The 20,995-nt window shown below is 43.0% G+C and overlaps 1 protein-coding gene and 1 long non-coding RNA gene across 2 annotated transcripts in view; one reads left to right on the top strand and one right to left on the bottom strand.

Annotated features, from left to right (window-relative positions):
• Positions 1 to 252: 252 nt before the first annotated feature.
• LOC127386200 (uncharacterized) lies at positions 253 to 6,226 on the bottom strand. The gene is made up of 2 exons (XR_007889832.1): positions 5,924 to 6,226; positions 253 to 2,942 (listed from the first exon to the last, which is right to left on the bottom strand). It is a non-coding gene; the product is annotated as an uncharacterized LOC127386200 (long non-coding RNA).
• Positions 6,227 to 6,332: 106 nt separating this feature from the next.
• WDFY2 (WD repeat and FYVE domain containing 2) overlaps positions 6,333 to 20,995 on the top strand; it is a 65,647-nt gene continuing 50,984 nt past the window's right edge. Inside the window, exon 1 of the mRNA XM_051622688.1 lies at positions 6,333 to 6,597. Coding sequence (XP_051478648.1) covers positions 6,461 to 6,597 — 137 coding nt within the window. The 5' untranslated portion in view covers positions 6,333 to 6,460. The remainder of the gene's footprint in view (positions 6,598 to 20,995) is intronic.

Raw genomic sequence — 20,995 nt, 5'->3', positions numbered from 1 at the left:
GTCATTCACCAGTATCCCCAAGACTTTCTGCACAGGGCTTCTCTCAATCCATTCATCTCCCAGCCTGTCTGGGTACTGGGGGTTTCTCCGAGCCAGATGCAAGACCCTGAAATTTGCCTTGTTGAACTTTACAAGGTTTCAGATGGTTGAAAGCATTTTGTCAACCTAACAATATCCACTGTAAGCCATTGTGAAGTAAAAGTTTGAAATTAATTTAATAAATAAATCAATAAATAAGCTAAAAGACAAAAGTTGTTTTAATAAACTGTTTCTTGAATTTCTCTGGACATGTTCTTATTTGTACACTTGAGATGAAAGAAAAGGAAATACTTCAAAGTGTTCATGTAGAGAAATGTCTTAATGTCTTCGACTTTCAAGGAGGTTACACAGGTGATTTTAATGCATTTTCCAAATAGAAAATGTATTTCTTCATGATACTGCATGATCCTTGAAGCTGGTGAAGGGTCTAGAGCACAAGTCTTACAAGGAGTAGCTGGGGGAACTGGGGTTGTTTGGCCTGGAAAAAAGGAGGGTGAGGGGAGACCTTGTCACTCTCTACAACTACCTGAAAGGAGGTTGTAGTGAGGTGGGGGTTGGTCTCTTCTCCCTAGTAACAGGATGAGAGCAAATGTCCTCAGGTTGTGCCAATGGAGATTGGATATTAGCAAAACATTTCACTGAAAGGGTTGTCAGGCACTGGAACAGGCTGCCCAGGGAAGTGATTGAGTCACCATGAGTAGATGTGGTGCTTATATGGTTTAGTGGTAGACTTGGCAGTATTCTAAGTTAATAGTTGGACTTGATCATCTTAAAAGTCTTTTCCAACCCAAATGATTTTATGATTCTATGATTTTTCAGTATCACAAAGGAAGATTTAGGACCAAAAAAAAAGGCCTGAAGTCCTGAGGCCTAGAAAAATACAAGAATAATGAGCTTAGAAGAATTAGTGGTCAGAAAGTTCCACCAAAAAGACAGTGGATTAAATTACAGAGTTCTTTTACAGCAAGTAGGGAGCCCAAAATGTGAGTAATACTATAGCAGGATCAATGAGGACAAAGGAAACAGCAATAAGACTGCATACAATGCCAGAACTGCTTATGGGGCAAAATGTATGAGCCAGGAGTTCTCATTTGCAGCCCACACACTGACACAGCATCACTCTTTTTTTTCCTCTCACATGTTCACAGTCAGTTACAATGCCAACAGCACTTGCATGACAGCTAAAAATGAGTGTATTTCTTCTCGATAAGGTGCTATGCAGTGATACTGCTGTGCATATTCTTTACAGCTCATCTGTTTCTCCATAACTTTGAACTACAGTAGAGTCAAGCAGTGTTTCTGGTAGGTTATCATTTTCTGAATGCCCACATAAACCAAAACTAATGAAATACAGAAGAAAACTGTGATAATGACGGTCTAGGGCTTATTAATAGAAATGTGATAGGCAGTACTATTCCTTGTGTGACTGATAAATACCTGGAGCAAAATAAGGAACAATGTCTAAATTTGAGGGTGCTTTTTATAAAAAGTTTTGTGTTTTTAAGCAAGATGGACAAGCGAGATTTCCACAGAATGTTTTGGTGGTCTGTGAAGTTTGCCTTTCTATAAAAAGAGCACATCTATATTTGTTTCCCACATGCTTCTAAGAATGAGGTAGCATCTGAAATTAAAAATATTTTTCAGTAGCTATCTTATAAAGGCTATCACTGCTGACAAAACAGGAGATGGAGAGAATTTTAAGCACACATTTTTGCAGTTGCATAGAAGTGCAAATTTTGAAGAAACTGTAAATCCCATATACTGTAAAACTGGAAAACAGTTTGCAAACAGGCAGAGAAGAAAGGCATGCAAGAGAATAGAGCACTGGAATGTCTGATGACTTTTGAGAGGCAGCTCTACTTGTTGCAAAGTGGATCTACCTTTTTTTAGGTGGTTATCCTTTATGTATATAAATTCTTTGGTGTTGCATGCGTGGTGGGGGAAGAGGCCTCAGAAGCCAAAATCTGGCTCGCTGTCCGCAGAGTAGTTTTAAATTTAAGCACTGAATCAGTCCAAGCACAGCTCCACTCCCACAGGTGATGCCATCTTGCAGAGTAAGAGCAACAGGAATCAGGTTACTTAATGGCTCAAAGGGGCACGTGTTGAATAGTTTGGGCCTAAAGTTTAATTGCCATGAAATAGTTTTTCTTTATTAAAGGTCTGCTCTTGGGATTATTAATATTATTCTTATTATTGTTGAGCACTTTATAGTAAAGGACTGTTTTTCTTAGTACCCACAAAGAGACCAACCTGTTGATCACACTGTCCTTCTCCTACTCAGCGGTCCCAGTGCTTGCCAGTTTCCTCGGAAAGGTATGTGAGGTGTTACTATGTTGCCAGATCATGTAATGATCACACTTTTGCAGAAAAGTTACAATTACGCCAAAAAAGAACACGTTGCTGAGCTTTTTGGCCAAGGGAATTCCCCCTTCTTGGAACAGAAGTAACAACTTCGCAGACAGAGTATAAACACAGGCTGCAGACCCTCCAACTCCCTCCAACCTGGGCTACCCTCTCACCTGCCAGTCGGGATTCTCTCCTACTGGTCTGAACCATCACACAAGCCTTGATTACATACTTCTCGAAACAAATTTCATTTTTAAAACTCAGAAGGATCTCACCCTGATAAACTACACTAATCACCCCAAACCAACCAACCAACAGAACGGAAGATGGAGCCAGAGAGCAGCTTTTGAAGCAAATTGCCAGGGAAGATGGGGAATTCAATTTGCTCCAACTCACAAGCTTCAACCAAAACTGCAGGTGAGGTATGGGGGAAAGTCCTCCACGAATCTGCTGCGGATCTTCTGCGAATCTTCTGAGCATGAAAGGTGGCTCCACGGTGTGTGAATGCCTTGGTTTATACCAACACTGCATCTGCCCAGACATCTTCTGTCCTCAGCCTGTCCATGGATACAAGAACCACTGTTACTGCTCACAGGCAAACAGCCTAACTCCGCTGCATCCAAATCAAAGGATAATAGAAAAGGAAAATGAAGGGCAAAACTAATAAAGGGAAGGATGTTTCATATACCATGGTGGCATGCCAAAAAGCAGAGTAAAAGAAAAGACGCTAATAAGCAAAGATGAGGTAATATTAATTCAATATAAAGTAAGGTGCATTTTCCAGCTTGTTTTTCATACTGACGAAAACACTCTTCCAAGGAAGTTCAAATAATCCAAGCATACCATACGAGTAAACACATTTTCCACCAATTCAGAATTTATGTTGACAAGAAAAAAAACAACAACTTTAAAACAATAGTCATATAAACTTCCTTCCATGTAATTTTTATGATTGCCTGAAAAAAGCACATACCAAAGGAGCATCATATAATTCTTAACCCTACATTTGTTTCGAATGTAGAAAAATATCTGAATAAACTTGTTTTACCTGGCTTCAAATTCAGTTACTAAATCACCTTGCTTTTGGTCCTAGCAGTATTTTTAACCCATGCAATTTGACTTGAAAGCTGTGACAGAAAATTTAAAAAACTCTTAAGAAGTATTTATAAGACTTATTTTTTTTTTATTTTATTTGGTGTTTTTGTTTGTTTGTTCTGGTTTTGTTTTGGCTTGTTTTCAATTATGCGGGGAAACACTTTTCTACACTACCCTAATTTTTCTTCTGTAGGTACTTATTAAAATTGATGTCTAAGGACCTTCTAACTTGAAGTTTTCTAGTCCATTAGTATTTGTCATTATAGGAACATTGTTTTTTAAAAGTTTTTGATTAAATGTGGTGAGACAACAGTAGATCTTGGAGAACACTCTGGCCTTGTTGGTAATTTCAATGCCTTTTCTACCTTTACAACAGTATTCTTTTAGCCTGTTGGGTGGAATGCAAGAGGTAGCTCCAGGTTCCTATCTTACTTTGAAATCTTTCTCTTTCTTCTCAGGTTCCCTTTTTCTTCTCCCCAGTTTTCCACACTTTACTTCTTCTTCCCTCATTCATAGCAAAACTGCTTTTTTGTGCAGTAATTTCCCAACCATACTTCCCTATCTTTTAAGGGAAAGTAGAGCACTGACTTCAAGTTTGATACCTGGTAAAGTGATGTGTTCAGGACACATTTCTATTATTCAAGTGCCTTCCTGGTCTTGCAGAGGAAGTTACCATTATAGACAAGCTTAAAATATACCCTTAAGATTTTTATCTTGACTGGCCAGTCTCGCATGGGGGGTTGTTTTTTTGGTTCTGTTTTTCTTTTCCCAAAGAGTAACTTATTTCCAAAGATCAAATCTTTTTATAGAGCATATATTCAACCTCAGCGTTTTGTTATTATTTGCCTTTGGTCAAAAATGCATGTCCCTCTTCCAGTGTTTTCCTCCAAACAGTGTCTTAAACGTCAAAGGAGTAGTGTTGGACTTGAAACTGTTTAAGGATATATGAGATACATGGTTAATAGGGAAATGTAATATGTCTCAGCAGGCAATTGAATAAAATCAAACTGATTTGGGGGATATATATAGGACCTACTTCCAGTCCTGTGAACTACGTCTGTTCCTATCAAGATACTAATTTTCTCGGTTACCTGCTTCCTTAAAGGCCTGTTTGGCAAAAAGTATCCTGGCTTTCCCAAAATCTGGCATTCTGTTGCCTTCAGGAACACTTTCAGCAGCCCCTGTTGATCTGTCAGTGACACACAGGGCCCAGTCTTGAATGAAAGCGACTGCGAAGACAGCAGACCTTGCCAGACTTCAGTTTTAAAAGACATTTTTAGATACACCCCCATTTTGAAAACTATCAAGTATATTGAAAACTTCCGAGAGTATCTCAGACGTCTCATCGAGTAGCTGTAGGTCTTGCCTCAGACTGCAGGATCATCCACAGGGCTAAGAGGATTGGTCATTGCCTCTTTAACAGTAGTTCTCTTCTAAGAATTGTAAGAAAGAGATGTTATCTAAAGTAATCACACATCCTCTGGAAAATAGTTTGAGACTGCAGATTCATTTCCTATAAGCCAAGGGCTGTTGCTGCCTGGACCTTCCCCTCCACAGTACACTTGTGAACCTTGAATAGTCCAATTGAGTGAAGTTTAAATATCTTGCTGTGGTCCTGCAGATACTGCCTGTGTCTGGCGTAACACAGATTACTAAATATTGTGAAAATGTAGTTTCTGCCCCAAAGAATTTAATATATTTTCCCTCTGTTGCCTGTATGTATTACACAGGCAAAAAAAAAGTGCTGAGTGTGCAAACAGGATTTGTTCTGTTGCTGACACTGCTGTATGCTACTCCCAGAGAAAAAGTAAACTCCTAATCTTTTGAGTTGTTCATATCTGGATTCTTACAAGTCTCCTCAGTCTTTCTGCTGATGGTCGGTAGCACTGAGGTTTTTTTTTTTCATGGAGAACTGCTGCTTGTCAGCTTAGTGTGGGTAAATTTAAAGTTACAGCTGAAATAACGCTTTCCAATCTGCTGACAACTTCTGCAATGTAGGACAACAGTTCAGACACTGAGCACAATTTTCCACAATCTTTTTCTGGGACAGATTATGAAAGTTTGGCATATACATCAGGGAAAAGCGCTTTTTCACTGGCATTAGCAGAGAGCTTTGCGCAAGCTGTCTGACTTTCTTGGACCTCAGTGGATCCACCAGGGAACACAAGTGAAAAGTGGCATCTTGCTTAGGATGAGCTGCTGGAAGTCTGTTGTTTCCTGCAGCAATAAGCTCCCTGTCAGCGAATTTCTGCTGCCACAAGGCTCGTGACTTGCCTCTGTCTGTGCTGGCCTCACACCTTATTTCACCCACTTTCAACACCCAATGCTGAAATTCATGTTAAAATGGTTCCACTATGTAAACCTTGCGCGATGCAGAAAACCCTACAGGCAGTCTAACACAGGGCCCTACCGGCTCATGCAGCAGCAAAAATCCCACCTTTACCTCACATGCTGACCCCCGGTCCCAAAATCAGCTCAGACAGGAAAGAGCGATGCCGAGAGAGAGGGAAGCCCCCGCCACGCCTCAGCTTTGCTCCCCTGTCTCTCGCCGAGAGGATCACAGCAACGTGACGAGGGGGCGGGGAGCGGAGCAGCCCCCCGTGCCGGCCGGGGAGCACCGGGCACCCGCCGGCAGCGGGACGCGCTGACCTCAGGCTGCCGCGCTCGGCCCGGGCCGGGGACGTGCGCTCCCAGCAGCGCCCGGCCAGAGCTCCCCGCCCGGCCCTGCGAGATGGCGGCGGGCGGCCGCCATTTCCCCCTCCCCCCGGACCACCGCGCCCGCCCCGCCCCGCCCCGCCCCGCCCGGCCAGGCCCGGCTCGGGGGCGGTGCCGCCGCCCTGGTTCCTGCTTCCCAGGGAGCCGGCCTCGGCGCCGGGCTCCGGCAAGTCCCTCCTCCGCCTGGGCAGCGCGGGCCGCCTCCCTTCCCCGGCCGCAGGCTCGTCCGGCCGCAGCGGCGGCGCCCGCCGGCCCCGCGGCGCCCATGGCGGCGGAGCCCCGGCCCAAGGCGCTGACTCGCAAGCCCCTGCTGCTCAACAAAGTGGAGGGCTCGCAGGAGGTGGTGAACATGGCAGCGATAGTGCCCAAAGAGGACGGGGTCATCAGCGTCTCCGAGGACAGGTACCGGGAGCGGGGCGCCCACAGGTGCTGCCCGCCGGTGCTGGCGGGGGCAGCTCCGCAGGACCCGGTGCTGCTGGTCCGGCACCGCCGGCGAGGGCGGGAGGGGCAGGTGCTCCGCTGGAGCCCACCGCCATCGCTGGTGTGGCTGCAGGCTCCGCCGCTGGAGACCCGGCAAGCCTCCGCAGGTCGCCGTGGTCCAGCACGGGGACGCGGGGGCTTTTGGCAGCCGCGTCTGGTCTGGGAGGAGAAGGAGCTTGGAGCAGGGCTCGATGTCCATCTCCTCCGCCGCCGTGTGGGGCCAGGGCAGTGAGTGGGCTGGGGCGCCGCTGAAACTTGCAGGACTTCTGTTAACGTGGGTGACATGGGACCTGAGACAGCCTTCATCAGGGTTGCCGAGGGGAGTGCGGGCATCTCTGACCTTGCTGAAAGATTGCGGTGGCATCGGCTGAAACAGTAGTTTTGGTTCCTGTTTCCCCTCTCCAAACGTTTCTTGGTAATCGTTTAAAAATACCATGTCTCAGTGATAAGATCTTGGAGTTAAATCCCGTGTTGTAAGGCTGCCAAAGAGGAGAATGATCTGAGGCGGCCCAGAGGCAGCCAGGTCTCCTCCGAAAAAGCTCAAACTTAGTTCAGCCCTGCAGCTTGGAGCTTCAAAACTTCATGCTGAAGGTGCTTTCCTTCAAAGTGAGAACTTATTTTACCTGTAGAGTCTGTAAATAATTATTTTGAGCAGAGTTTCTCTCCAACTCGGGTGCACTGTGTAACCTGTGTTCCCAGCTTGAAAGACAAATGTTGACTAGTGTGTGAATATGTGCTAATTATCCAGCTTTTTTGTGTGTGGACTGTTTCTTTCGGATGCGTGTTACCCTGTTGAATGTCTGCTTTTATGTCTCTGCTAGCTTTCCGGGCAACTGTCGGTATTTCTTTCATCTTGTCTTTGTCTTCACTATGAGTTAGTTTTCAGCTAATTGTCAAATATGTGCAAATTTAAGACCATTTAAACACTTCTCAGCTGTGGTCCTCAGGTGAACTCTCCTGCCTCACAACAAGAGGAACTGAGATACTTAAAACAAGTGCACTATCAGAGGGACCTCAGGCAGAGTTTTGCGTTGCTGCATGTTCATTGTTTTATTGTCTTTACAATCTTAATGTATTTGTTGTAAAGCTGAATAAAGCTGAAGTGTGCTTTGAATCATTGAAGCTTGTTAAGCTTACTCAGCCAATCTTTTTTATCTGTAATGAAGTATTCCTGAAATTAATTTGCTTTTGTATAGGTCTCTCTATCAATCTCTGCTTCTCCCTACACCTTAGAAGAAATAAGTAGCTTCTGCATGTATGAGTTGTTGAAAATATGTTGATGCTCCAAGTTGATACTTCTGTCTAGAGAAAGGGATTGATCAGAGATCAATATTTCATTAATAACTGAGATGTCATGCTCAATAAACAAGTGGTGAAGTGGAAACCAGGGGTTTTACACTAAGAAACTTGCTAGTACATAAGCAACCCTGTGTCTTCCTTCCCATCCAAGTGCAAAGCCCTGGTGTAGGTCAGCTGGGACCTGCTTGCTGATGAAGCTGGGTGGAAAAATCAGCAGTCAGATTTGCTGACAGATGGCTAAAGTTTTGCTGGTGATGCAAGAGAGCTCTACATACATTAAAATACTGTAGCAAGTCTGTAGGTTTACAGGCTCTTTTATATTTAAAGTCTTTAGCCAGGTAATCTGTCTGCTTGTGGGGCTGGTTTGTAGTGTCTTTGAGGTGCTGTAGGCTGTGAGCATAGCTTTTATTTCTTTAGGCATGAAGATGTTGACTGATGGCTTTTTCTTTCATTTGATGCCTGCATTAGTGTTTTTATTGTAATTAAAAGGCCCAGAGTCTAAAACTTATTTGGAAGGAATACCAGGTTGAGAGTCAAACTTGGAGGTTTCAGGATACCTGGGGTGGAAACATAGTTTACTGGACTTTCAATACCTGTGGCTTATGAATAGGCTTGTGCAGATCCTCACGGCACCTTTTCCTGTTTGGACCTGCCTTCTAGTTAGTGTTGACATGGTTGTTTAATGGCCTTGGAATGTGGAGAGCTTTTAGAGATTCCTGGAAACTGTAAAGGACAGTTATGGAGATGTTATCTGTCTCTTGTTAGCTAAATAATTGAGTTTTAACTGTGTTTCCCAGCCTGTGATATGTACTACTCATATGAGAGAATTTTTCTGAAATTTTGCAGAGAACTTCAGCTGGAATGATCCTCCGTCTGCAGCATTTGATTTAGGCTGTGGAGGATGGGTCTTCTGGAGGCAAAGAGGAGGGATTTCTCCATTGGTTTCCTGGTTAATGGCTGAACATATTGTTGCTGAAGTTGCTAGTAGTCTGAACATACACAATAACTAGGTACTGCTGTAAAGGTTTTCTTTAGTGTGTGATGTGTCTCTATACCTATAAACTCTTCAAAGAAGGAGCTTGGTCTCTAGCCTCTATTTTGTGTGGCACCAGTGGTTTTATTTGGTTTTTAAAGACATGGAAGTGGTTTCAGCTATAGCTTGCAGACATAGTCATGCATTAGATAGCCCTGAATAGCTGTACTTACAGTGGATACATGCACATATTGTAAGAAGTGAAATTAAAAACTAAGTAGTACTAGAGAGTGTGTTATTCCTTATAAAGAATGGCATAGATTGGGAAAAAAAGAAGTCTCAGGGGGGTTACATATTTAACTAGATTATCTAAACTTTATATAACCTACCATCTAGGAGTTTCTTTTCTGTGTACATCACCTCTATGCTCTACCTATTTTCTTTTCTGAATCTTACTCAGTCATGTTGGTTGAATGATGTGCATGGTGTCCTAACCTTAGTTAACTTGGTTAATTCCTTACTAGGGCAAAATAGACTGATTTGTATCTCCTTACAGTACAGCTCATGTGCACTGGGAGGGAGAAGATATAGTTTTATTTTGTGTTTTTCTTTTAAGGAAAAGGGGTGCACCTGTCTAGGCAGGTGAGAATTAAAGGAATGGTAGCTTTTGTTATCCAAGAATGTATAAATCTGATGCAGGAGGGCTACAAGAAAGAAATGATTAGCTTTCACCCATGCTCTTTCATGTGCCAGCAAGAGGGTGGAATTAAGAGACATGTATCCAAATGTGTAGAGACATTGAGTGATCCATAGTATTGAATGCCCTAGGTGCTACATATGAGACTAAAGTGGGATTTTCCTAATGGGCCTAGCTGCCCTGAAGTTGTCATCACCTTCCTGTGTGTTAAAAGCATGTGCTGCTGTTCCAAAATTGATGAGGGTCATTGTCTTTTGTTGCCTTCAGAGGGAGATGTGGATGTTGGGCATGTCTGAGAAGTAGTTAGGTTCAGACATACCTAACTCTGTATTCTAGAGAAGCCTTAGTGTCATTAATCTCACCTGAGCATGGGGACATGTTGAGAGAAGTGCACTGACTCACTCTGCTTTCAGTGCAAGCAGTTCTGCTTGATCTTGGCACAATTATCTGTTTCTCAAGAGCCTGCTGGTGATGTGAGTGCTAATTCAACTGTGTGGCTGATGTGCTGATCATGTGTCACTGTGCCAGACTGACAGAAGGGGGCTAAGTGTCATCATGGTAAATCTGCACTTCTTCATTAGCTATCTTTTTTCCACTAGCTATAATGTAGGTGAGGAAATCTTAGACATGTGCTGGTGTAGGCAACATTCCTGATAATTATAAACTCCAGTTTGTACCCTCTGTCAGATGGGAGTTCTGTGTTCTCTTCCATGCTAATGATCTGCTCTGGTCTTTGGAAATGTAGGTGTTGCAGTCAACAACTGTTCTCCTTAAAGTAATCATAGGAGGTAAAAGCTTTCATAGCCAACTGAAAATTGCCAAAATGCTTTCTTTTTAAAAAACTGGTATTCTAGTCTCCCAGAAGGTGGCAAAACCTAGGTTGAAAATATGTATGCCATAGAATATTATGCTTTTGAAATAAGGGAACAGAGACCTTTGTCTTCTCCACTACCTTGTATCATCTTAAATTCCTTTTGAACTGAGGTATCTCAGCTTCTTTCTGTTGGTTGCTCTACAAACAATGAGCTGAAAGTCTTTGTCATATATCTTCATATCATAGAATCATAGAATAGTTTGAGTTGGAAGGGACCTTAAAGACCATCCAGTTCTAATGCCCCTGCATGGGCAGATACACCTCCCACTAGATCAGGTTGCTCAGAGGCCCATCCAGCCTGGCCTTGAACACTTCCAGGGCTGGTGCTTCCACAACTTCCTTGGGCAACCTGTGTCAGTGTCTCACCACCCTCACCCTAAAGAATTTCCTCCCAATGTCTAACCTAAATCTCCCCTCTTTCAGTTTTGATCCATTACCCCTTGTCATCTCACTACAAGCCCTAGTAAAAAATTCCCTCCTCAGCTTTCCTGTAGTCCCCTCAGGTACTGGAGTGCTCCTCTAAGATCTTCCCAGAGCTTTCTCTTCTCCAGGCTGAACAGCTCCAACTCTCACAGCCTGGATTCACTGGAGAGGTGCTCCAGCCCTTGGATTGTCTTCATGGTCCCTTTTTGAACTTGCTCCAACAGCTTAATGCCCTTCTTATGTTGGGGGTTCCAGAACTGGACACAGCACTCCAGGGGTCTCACAAGAGCCAACTAAAGGGGCAGAATCACCTCCCTTGACCTTGCTGGCCATGCTTCTTTTGATGCAGCCCAATACATGGTTGGCTTTCTGGGCTGCAAACACACATTGCTGGTGCATGCTGAGCTTTTTATCCACCATCATCCCTAAGTCCTTCTCCTCCAGACCATTTTCGATCCATTCTCCACCCAGCCTATATTTTGCTTGTGATTGCCCTGACCCGCGTGCAGAATCTTGCACTTGGTCTTGTTGAGCTTCCTGCAGTTTGCACAAGCCCACCTCTCCAGCCTGTCAAGATACTGCTGGATGGCAACCCTTCCCTCCAGCATGTCAACCTCATCACACACTTTGGTGTCACTGGCAAACTTGCTGAGGGTGCATTCAATGCCACTTTGCATGTTACTGACAAAGACATTAAATATTAGTGTCTTCATCTCACACAGAGAAAACTGCAGAGCTTGTATCACTAGATTTGGTTGGCAGTTTGAGGTTTTAAAATGCATATATGTACTTAAACTGTTGTCCAAAGCTTGTCTTCCTGGGTATGCTAACTAGCAAGTTTTTTAGGGGGTGCAAAATTAATTACCATTTTGTGTAGATGCACTCTCAACTTTGCTAAATTAATGGTGAACCAGGAATCAGAATGAGCATGTGACAAGAAATGTAAGGGTTGTCTTTGGCATCCTGCTGATGTGTCTTCTAGTATGGAAAAGTGATCTTTCCACCCCTAAGTATATCAAAAGTACTCTTTTGCTTCTTGTGGTTTCCTTGTCTAGGTCCAGAACATTAAGCATTTATAGTTCATGTCTATGAAATGTATTTAATGGAAAAGTGGGATTCTTCACTTGGTGCTGCATCCATGCAGGATGCGAGCAGTCACAGACCCTTGGTAAACTCTCTGGGTTTCCTTTTTCCTGTGGTGGAGTGGTAGAGAGTAATTGCTTTGTCGAGCTACATTGCAATACAGGTTTGTAATTCTCACCTAAGCACCGGGTTATGTCACTGATGGCTGCTCTGCTTTGTGTGTGGCTGTTGGTTTGCAGCAGAAGTGCAGGTGGTGTGAAAACTGATTTTATGCTGGTTGGTTGTGTATATTCATTGGTCCAAGCCTGTGGGTTTCACACCCAAGTTATTGCAGCATGAGCAATAGTTCAAGCAGTGCAGAAGGTGTGGATGCTCTTCACAGGTGTAAAAAGACTTACCCCTGCCTGGAGGTTCTTTAAATGCTTATTAAAACATCAGTCACCAGTACAATTTTTGAGAGGAAGTGAAGGAACTCTACATTTACAGTGTAAAGGCTTGTAAGAGATTGCTGTAGGTGCAACTTGTTTGCTCTGAATTTTAAATTTTTTTTTTTACTAAGTGGATATGTTGCAACTTGATGACTGTGTTTGGAATAAAGCGCAGGGTGGAGTTTAGTGCTGGCTGTTTGAGTGAAAGAACTGGATGCTGGCAAGAGGTTTAAGACAGGAGGTCCAAAAGCTCTTGGAATCAGACATTGTTGCAGATGTTCAAAAGTAACTGTTTCTGATTTGACTAACATGTATCATGTTAAGATGCCAAAATCCTGGGACTAACTCATAAACACAAAATGTTTTGCTGAGTGTCTCTTGGGGATGGTAAACTATACTTAGTAACTTGTTGGAGACCTTGCAATGTATTTTTTTTTTTTTTTTTAGCTCCCTGTAGCAATTTGTGCCACAAAGAGATGGCTTTCTAACTGAAGGCTGAATTTTGCCAAAGCTTGCATTATACCTTGCCTTACGATGCTCTCATCAGAGTATTTGGTGTCAGTTAAAGATTTCAAGCACAATCATTTGGTCTTGATTTTCTCATCTGAGCTACCCTGCAACTGCTAGCTCATCTAGGTCAATGCACACATTGGTGCAGCTCCTGCAGCTTTATCAAGTTAATGTATTAACTGCAAGGTGGCAGCTGCAAAAATGTGATGTGACATGTCTTGGATCACAGCTTATACAGACCCAGTTTCAGCAGTGCAATTAAGCATCAAAATAGGGCGGAACATTGGGTGCATGAGCATTTTAGTGATTCAGTGGTTTTTATTCGCCTCCGTTTTAGAGATTATTCTTTATATGAAAGGTGTAGATGCATGTGTTGTATCTCACAAGCTTTATTTGGAATAAGCTACTTATTACACCTTCCATTTGCCTTATGGAAGCCTTTTTCTGTCAGTTGCTGAACAATGCTCTTGAGTTGCAGCAAGTTTCAGGACGGTGCATCTGCCTCCCATATGAACCAGTTTTGATTATAATTCTTGTCTTCCCTGACTCTGACTTAATTTCACTGGCATCTTCTTACACAGAGACTGGACCTTTCGTCAGCATGTCTCATGTCTGTTAGGCTTGGTGACCTTCCTCCACAGTCTCTCTAGTTCTGCAGCTGAGCAATGCTCCTCGCTGAGAGGGGACTGCACAATGCCACCTCTGTGTGTGCCCTCTGGCCCCTGGAAGAAAAACAAATGCTGGTTATGGAGTATGTGTAGTACAGAGCCAGCATATAACTCAAAATGTACTGTTGCAGGAAACCTCTTGATTTTTCTTCTAAGACTAAAAATAGCTAGAGAAGGCAGTGATGCTAAGGAGTTAGACAGCTGCAATAACTTAAAATAAAGATATTGCAACAGTGTTGAAGCTACCAGGCTTGTTCATAAAAACTGGTGTCCTTGAGGGTCACTTAGCAGACTGAAGGTCTCAAATTCATGTGAAGTTATAGATCAAATAGCATGGAACTTGTAGCACAATAGAAATGTCAGCAGCTAGTTTGACCTACCTTACAGGACTCTGGTTATTGAGGCTTACTCTCTTTCTTTCCCTCTTCCTAGTTGTACCAGTTCCTGAAAGGTATCTGCAGACAGTGATCTGTGCACAGGTTTCCCAGTGACATCTTTCAGCTATGCGATAATACATGCAAGATAACTACTCAGAAGTTTTGTAAAATGTTGTTTGTAACAGTGTGAAGACAACAAGTGGGAAGGAGAAAATGGGAGATTGTAATGCAGGCATGCACATCTCCTGTGCTCAGGAGCTCTAAAAGCTTCACAGATGATGTGCAATGCCCTAAGGAGAGCAACTGGCTTTTGCACAAGTATCTTACGTACATCACTGTGTTCTGTGCCTTGTAACCTCAAGGGTGTTGGAAGGCTATTTGCATGAAAGTACCCCAGAAGCCATGTTTATTTGCTTTGCCCATGGTGCTTCTGTTACACACCTCACACACATGAGTGGTTTTATATAAACTCTGCCAGTGTCTGCATGTAGTTGCCCAGGGATTTGATAAGAATTGCAATGGTCCCTAGCATAGTCTGTTACAAACAGGAGCAAGTAAAAACACAGTTGTTTTCCTTCTGCATATGGTGTGAGGGAGTGATGGATGAGGGCATGGTGCTGCTGGATGCAGCAGGCTGTGATGATACACCATGGGAGGGGACAAGAGCCACACAATGTGGGACACGTCCTGTTCAGCAGAGTTTTGTCCTGCACAGGTCATATCAGGAAAGAGAAAATAAAACTTCCTTCTTTATACTTTTGTGAGGTGAAGAATAAATTGCAGTAAATGTTCAAATGATAAAACAAACATCTGCACAGGAATGGCAAGTACCCCAGCAAGCAGTTTGGGTGAGTGGCTGGAACAAACCTGGAGAAGGAAAAGGCCAGTTTTGTGAAATGAGAAGCCAGAGAGGGCAAGTTTACCAGGCAGCCCCCCGGGAGGGATCTTTACATAATCATGAAACCATGTGCATCTCTCAGGATTCTTCATATGTCACAGTCTGCATGCCTGATGGCATGTAGCTGTGCATAAGTCAGAATGGATATTATCTGGATATCAGAAAACAGGTGCTAAATTTTGCCAATTAGATTGTGCTGAAGTTTTAGATAGACAAAACACTGCCTTCATCCTCATAAGAGGGAGAACACTTGTGGAGGCTAGGTTAAAAAAGTGGTGTTTTACTTTTCTCTTAGGCTGCAGGAAATAGCATTGTGTAACTAACCTTGGCCACACTTTGAACATACCTTTGCTTGTCATACCATGTGTATTCAACACTTAAGTTTTCCAGAGAACTCTTAGGTTTTGAGCACTGAATTGAAGGTGATGCCAAAGCACATTATGGGTAGAAAAACATTGCTGTTCCGCTGCCAGGTTTACCAAGAAGTTTGATCTAAAGTTGTCTCTTTTTTCTCCAAATCCTATACTGTTCTCTTCTACTGCAAGGTAAGAGATTGATGTTTCTAGTAGTTTTTTGAAATAACAGTAGTGATTGATCAACCCCAGAGGCAATGCTCGTGACCTCTACAAGTCTGTGATAGTGGTTTCCTTAGGAGTTTAGTCCCATGGAGAGAAGTATGAGAAAGGGTTGCTTGCTCTAATGTGAACTGTCTTATTTTGCCACCAGTTTGAATTATCTGGATTAGAATTATCTGAATTCAGGTGACAGAGCAAACACAGTGCCCTGTTGTAAAGTGATATGGAGAGAAGATCCTTGCCTGTGTTCAGAACATGATAGATAATGAGACTTTGCACCTCCAGCAGTGAGTGCAAATTTCATTAAATTTACCTTTGGCTTAAAATTCACTTATAATAGCAAAATAAAGGCTTGATTATATTCTTTAGCAGATGGTGCATCTGCCTTGTGGAGTGCTTTAGGGTCTTGAAGTGAACAGTTTTTTGGTGGTTATGGTTTTTTTGTGGGTTTTTTGGGGGGGTTGTTTTATTTGGGTTTGTTTGTGGGGTTTTTTTTTGTTGTTTGGTTGGGTTTTTTTAAGCTCTAGTAAGGCCTAATTGTGATTTGGTGATTGAGCTTTTACTTTAACTTAAAAAGGTATTAATGTATAGCAAAAAAATTATACATTTATGCAAGCTAATGCATGCTAGAGGATGGGAGATGAGAGAGGGGCTTGGTGTTGGTTCAGTTAAGTGTACTAGTAGCCTCTTGGTACAATGGTTTTAAGATTTATGTGTATAGGTACCAACAGTCTCCAACTACCACACTATTTAGCTTATCCATGGCTTGGAATAAAAAAGACAGGCATGACTGAAAGAGGAAATCCAGTAGGTTTATTGCGATGCAAGATAAGATGAAGCAGGAGAGCACTGAAATTTAGTCTGTTCTGATGCTTTCCTTCTTGTTGCTGTTTAGTCTTTCTGAAGTAGTACAATAAAACTTATCTTATAGATGTATCCGCTGATTTGGGTGCTTCTCTGAGAACATGTGCACTGAAGTTTCTTCCCTTGCAGATGTTGGCTGAATATAGTGTTGAATTCAACATGAGGTACTTGCATATCTGTGTTTCTCAGCCAGATTATTACAGAAAGATCCAGAAGGGATTGTCTTTTCACTTAAAGCAGTTTTCCCTTATTTCTTAAGAGACAGGGCCTCATTTAAGTATTTTACTCCTTTATATATATTGGAAACTTCAGGAATCTCGGTACCGTGAAACTGGAAATGATGCACTACATTTGTAACTAGCTTGCATCCATTTTGCTTTTGGGCTGAACTATCCTCACTTCAAATATTTTCTTCTGGATCCTTAGTGTTATTAAGCCATATCTTCTCATTCCCCTGTTCATGCCCATTTTCCTGTTTGATACAATGAAATTCTGTCTCCCATCTCAGTTCTGTGTTTTGCTAGAGCAGATGTGGGTTACAGAGTCAATAAACAAGTGGTTCAAAGTGACATTGTGAAGGTCTCCTATTTTTCAGCAGTCTGTGTATCGCATAGGATGAAAGCAAGGTTTCCAAGGAGATGCTTTGCACTTTGATGGTAAGGATGGCACTTTGATGCCTGTGGTCCAAACTACCTGTTTATGCATGCAAGGTTGACTAAAGACAGGCGCACCATTTTGATGGAAGGGGAGACACCTCTACATGGTACCTTGGCTGGGCTTACAGTTATGCCTTCACTGGCCATTTCACCACTAAAAAGCTGCTGTCAAAGGCTGATTGTGTTTTTGCAATTGCTGGAAGTCCAATAGGAAAACTTACACCTGTTCTGTTCTCCAACATCCGGCGTACAGCCCTTGTACCTGTTCCTGTCCTGTTGGTTCCATTGCGTCAAGCTTCTATGGCACAGGAGTCCTTGGTCAGGAGCAGCCTCAGTGTAGCCTGCTTTCTGCTGGCCAGGAGCTCAAGGGGAGATAGAAGTGCCTTTGCTGAAGAGCCCTGCATTTGGTTTCTGGAGACAAAATATCTCTATGCTTTTAATATACCATGGTTTATTTTATCAGTATCTGCTTCTACCTGGGCTAAAAACTGGAGATCAAAGTAGGGCAGCATGGTAGGTGCTAACAGGGGGAAGAGAGAATTAATGTTGGCCCAACATTAATTGTGCTGAGTGAGGAGGGTGAGAAGATAATGTAGCTGTCAAGTCAAAATCAACACCTTTGGCTTTATTGTACCTTAGGCCTGGACTGAAGTTATTTAATGACTGGAATTGAGAAGTTGCTGCTTTTTGCTGCAGTGAAATTGTGCATTTTAGTTGGTTCCACTGAGCCCTATTTTATGTCCCATTCAGTCAGAACAACCATAATTAAGCTCCAAAAGAGCATGTTGGATCTACCAGAGCCATGCCTGGGCCAGTCTGTGTGCTTTCTTAGCAACTGAGGCTTTTAGCCCTGTCTGATGAGTGAAAACATGTCTGACACTACCTCATGTTTTCCTGGTTCTGTTGCATATAAAGTCAGGAGTGAGAGGAGTTTTTGAGACTGCATTAGCTTCCATTGGTGGCTAAGAGTGGATATATGCTGGATTTCTTCAGGCAGGAGAAAGCAGGGAGAGCGTTGAGCTCAAACATCAGCACAGCCTGTTACATAGCAGGGGTTGGTTACACAATGTATAGACACTAATACATTTCCAAAGAAGAACACACTCTCTACCCTTCAGGAAATGAATCAGACTTCATAAACAAATCTCTTCTTGCTATCTTCTGCAACTGCCAGAAAATGAGTGGGAATAGAAGAATTCATCATCATGCTTCCAAAATATCAACTAATAAATTATCCTCCTGGACTTCAGTAGGAACATCAGTTGAGTCTCATACAAACACTTACTGAACCTTCAGGTTCACACTCCAATTCCTGTTGTTGCTATTTTTGTTTGTAGCCAATAAGCAAAACCATACCATTTTTGAGATCTTGCTGCAGTGCTTGAAGTCCTGCAGCAGCCTGGGCTGCAACAAGCTGATGAGGAGCCCCACTGAGAGTGATTTAGGGATGTGCTCTCAGCCTGGCTACAGGCAAGGTTTCTGCAAGCCCCACAGCTGTGAGCATTCCTCTGGGGGACATCTGGGACCTCTGTTGTTTGGCATGTCATCTTCCCCTTGTATGGTTGTGGATCACATGACCAGTGGGAATGCAAGAAACCCCACAATAGCTTGTACCATGAATTCAATTCCAAAATGTTGGTTTTGGAGTGGAACATGAAAGCAAAGGTAGGGTGTTTTTCTTAAACAAGAAATACTATAAATGCTGGTGATCATGGCCCTTAGCTTTCCAGTGGTTAACTTTTACTCAAATACTGTGGCTAAACCATATTAGATTCCAGAAAAAGCAGTAGAGAGAGCATCATTTTGGTCACAGCTTATATTCATCCTCCTGAAAACCTGATGACTTAAACCCTTTTTTGAGGATTCAGGAACGAACATGGTTGTCTGCTTTTTATGAGGTGCGAAGATGTCTGTGTGAACAGTCCAAGGACTGCAAATATTGATGTCACCAGCAGGAAACTTGGATAAACCTAGCAAATGACTTGGTGTGCCCTCTTTCAGTGTCTGCATTGGTCTTTCCTTAGCTCTAAAACTGAGCTCGTGTTCATGTGTACTTTTCGACATGAACAGACATTTTAACATGGTTTAAAGAGCCAGATTCTTTTAGAAACAAGTGTAGTTGTTTTCAGCTCTTAATCACAAAACAAGGATTATTAAGTATGTAGGCAAGTGCTCTGTATACAAATTGATTCTATGATTCTATGATATGGGAGAAGTAGATAAATAACCATTTTGACAAAAAATTCTGGATGTTGGAAAAGCAAATGGCATGGGTAATTGCTTAGTGATTTGTGTTTGAGTGTTTTACATGTGGATTAAAAAGTGCAAACTAGTTTCAAAAAGTGGTGTACGTGCATGTATTGACACTCGGACTCAATGGTATTCTTCCAGAAATAGATGATACTGCCTGTGTTGGCAGGCAGGCACCTAATTTGAAAGCCAGCCGTTGAGATATCCTGAAGCATTATCCTGGCAATGGTTATCTTTTTGTTTGTAGTTTTATTTCCCTTTATGGCTGAGTGCAACAATTCTATTTAAGCCAGAAACTGCTGTTTATTCAGTTGCTGGCCAATGCCTTTACACTGACCTCAGGCTAATAAAAATGAAAGAGGGAAAGTATGGAAATATGGACCACCTTGAGTTATCATTGTGGTGAACGAGGTAACAAGAGAGGAGGGCTCTTGTGAGCAGAGACAGCAAATTCCTTGTTGTTCCAACTTTCCAGTTCTTCTAAATAAGCCCAGTATTGCACAGGGTGATGCATGTAGGGCAGACTTCAGTGTTCCACTTTCCAACAACTGCATGCACCAGCTGGATGAGGCAGGCAGCTGAACCCAGGGCCAGTATCTATAATGACTGTATTTCTAATAAATTAAATAGTGTGAGGGTATGTATTCAGGCACGGGACCATATCATTGGTACTAGGCACTGTTCTTGCCATGAGCCAGTTCACACAGTGTCAATTCCCAGGCAGAGTTTGAAAGTCAGCTTGGATCAGGGACTGTTCCCAGTACACAGCTTGGACACAGATGCTGGTTTGTATGCCAGGTAGCCTCAGTGCCAGAGATTGGTCCCAGGCCTGTGTCATGTATTATTCTAGGTGTGTTACTCATCTCCAGGGCACCTAGATCATGTGGCCATCCCTGCTGGTGGGGCGTCAGATTGTCTACAGGAAATTGGTTCTGTGATTTAGAAAAAAAAAACAAAACACAACCCAACAACAAACTAAGCTGCTGGTTTAAAAGAGACACAGCCTTTAACATTGGTCCACCTGTAAACATTTCTACTAGTTTGAGATCTGTAACGATGAATCTAAAAAGCCAGAATTTGAGGCCAAAAATAGTTTGAGATTCTTAAGACTAACTTCAAGCAGATGTCCAGGGAAGGGCAGGTCTCCAGAGGCCGCAACGCTGAGTGGAATTGCACATGCTGCCGAATTCCTGTGTGTGACACCAGCGACAACCTACGGGGCCACAGCCAAGGCTGGAACCCAGATGGAGTGCAGAAGTGACACTCATGGCCTCTGTGGCCACATTGTCTGGTCAGACCCCTGTGTTTGTTTACTGAACCACCAGAGGCCCAAGCATTGGACTTGTCACCTCTGCGGGTATGTGTCCTTGTGTTCTTCCACAACTGTCAAGATAAATTTGTCTCCACAGCATTGACTTCCAACACCCAGGGAAATATCTTTGACTGGTGTGGGCAGAGCATTGCTTCATCATGTCCTGTAGCTCTGGGAGACAGAATGTGAGCACTTCTTTACATGCCATTTTGTTCCCTGCTTACATGGTCTTGTGATCACATCCTTCCCACGAGCTTGGTGTCATTGCAGCTGCGCTGGCATTGTTCCATGTGCTGCCAGTAGAAGAGCCCAGGTCTCACTTCTAATGAGTGTGATGGTCCCTCCAGTGTTTCAGGCCAGGTGAAAGCTTTGGTCCTGTATTTTTGAAGTCATAGAACAGTGCTAAGCTGTAGTAATGAACAATTTTGAAATA

The sequence above is a fragment of the Apus apus genome, chromosome 1 (assembly GCF_020740795.1).
Source record: "Apus apus isolate bApuApu2 chromosome 1, bApuApu2.pri.cur, whole genome shotgun sequence".
Lineage (NCBI taxonomy): Eukaryota > Metazoa > Chordata > Aves > Apodiformes > Apodidae > Apus > Apus apus.
Note: the sequence above shows the minus strand (reverse complement) of the source record. Positions and strands in the feature narration are given on the sequence as shown.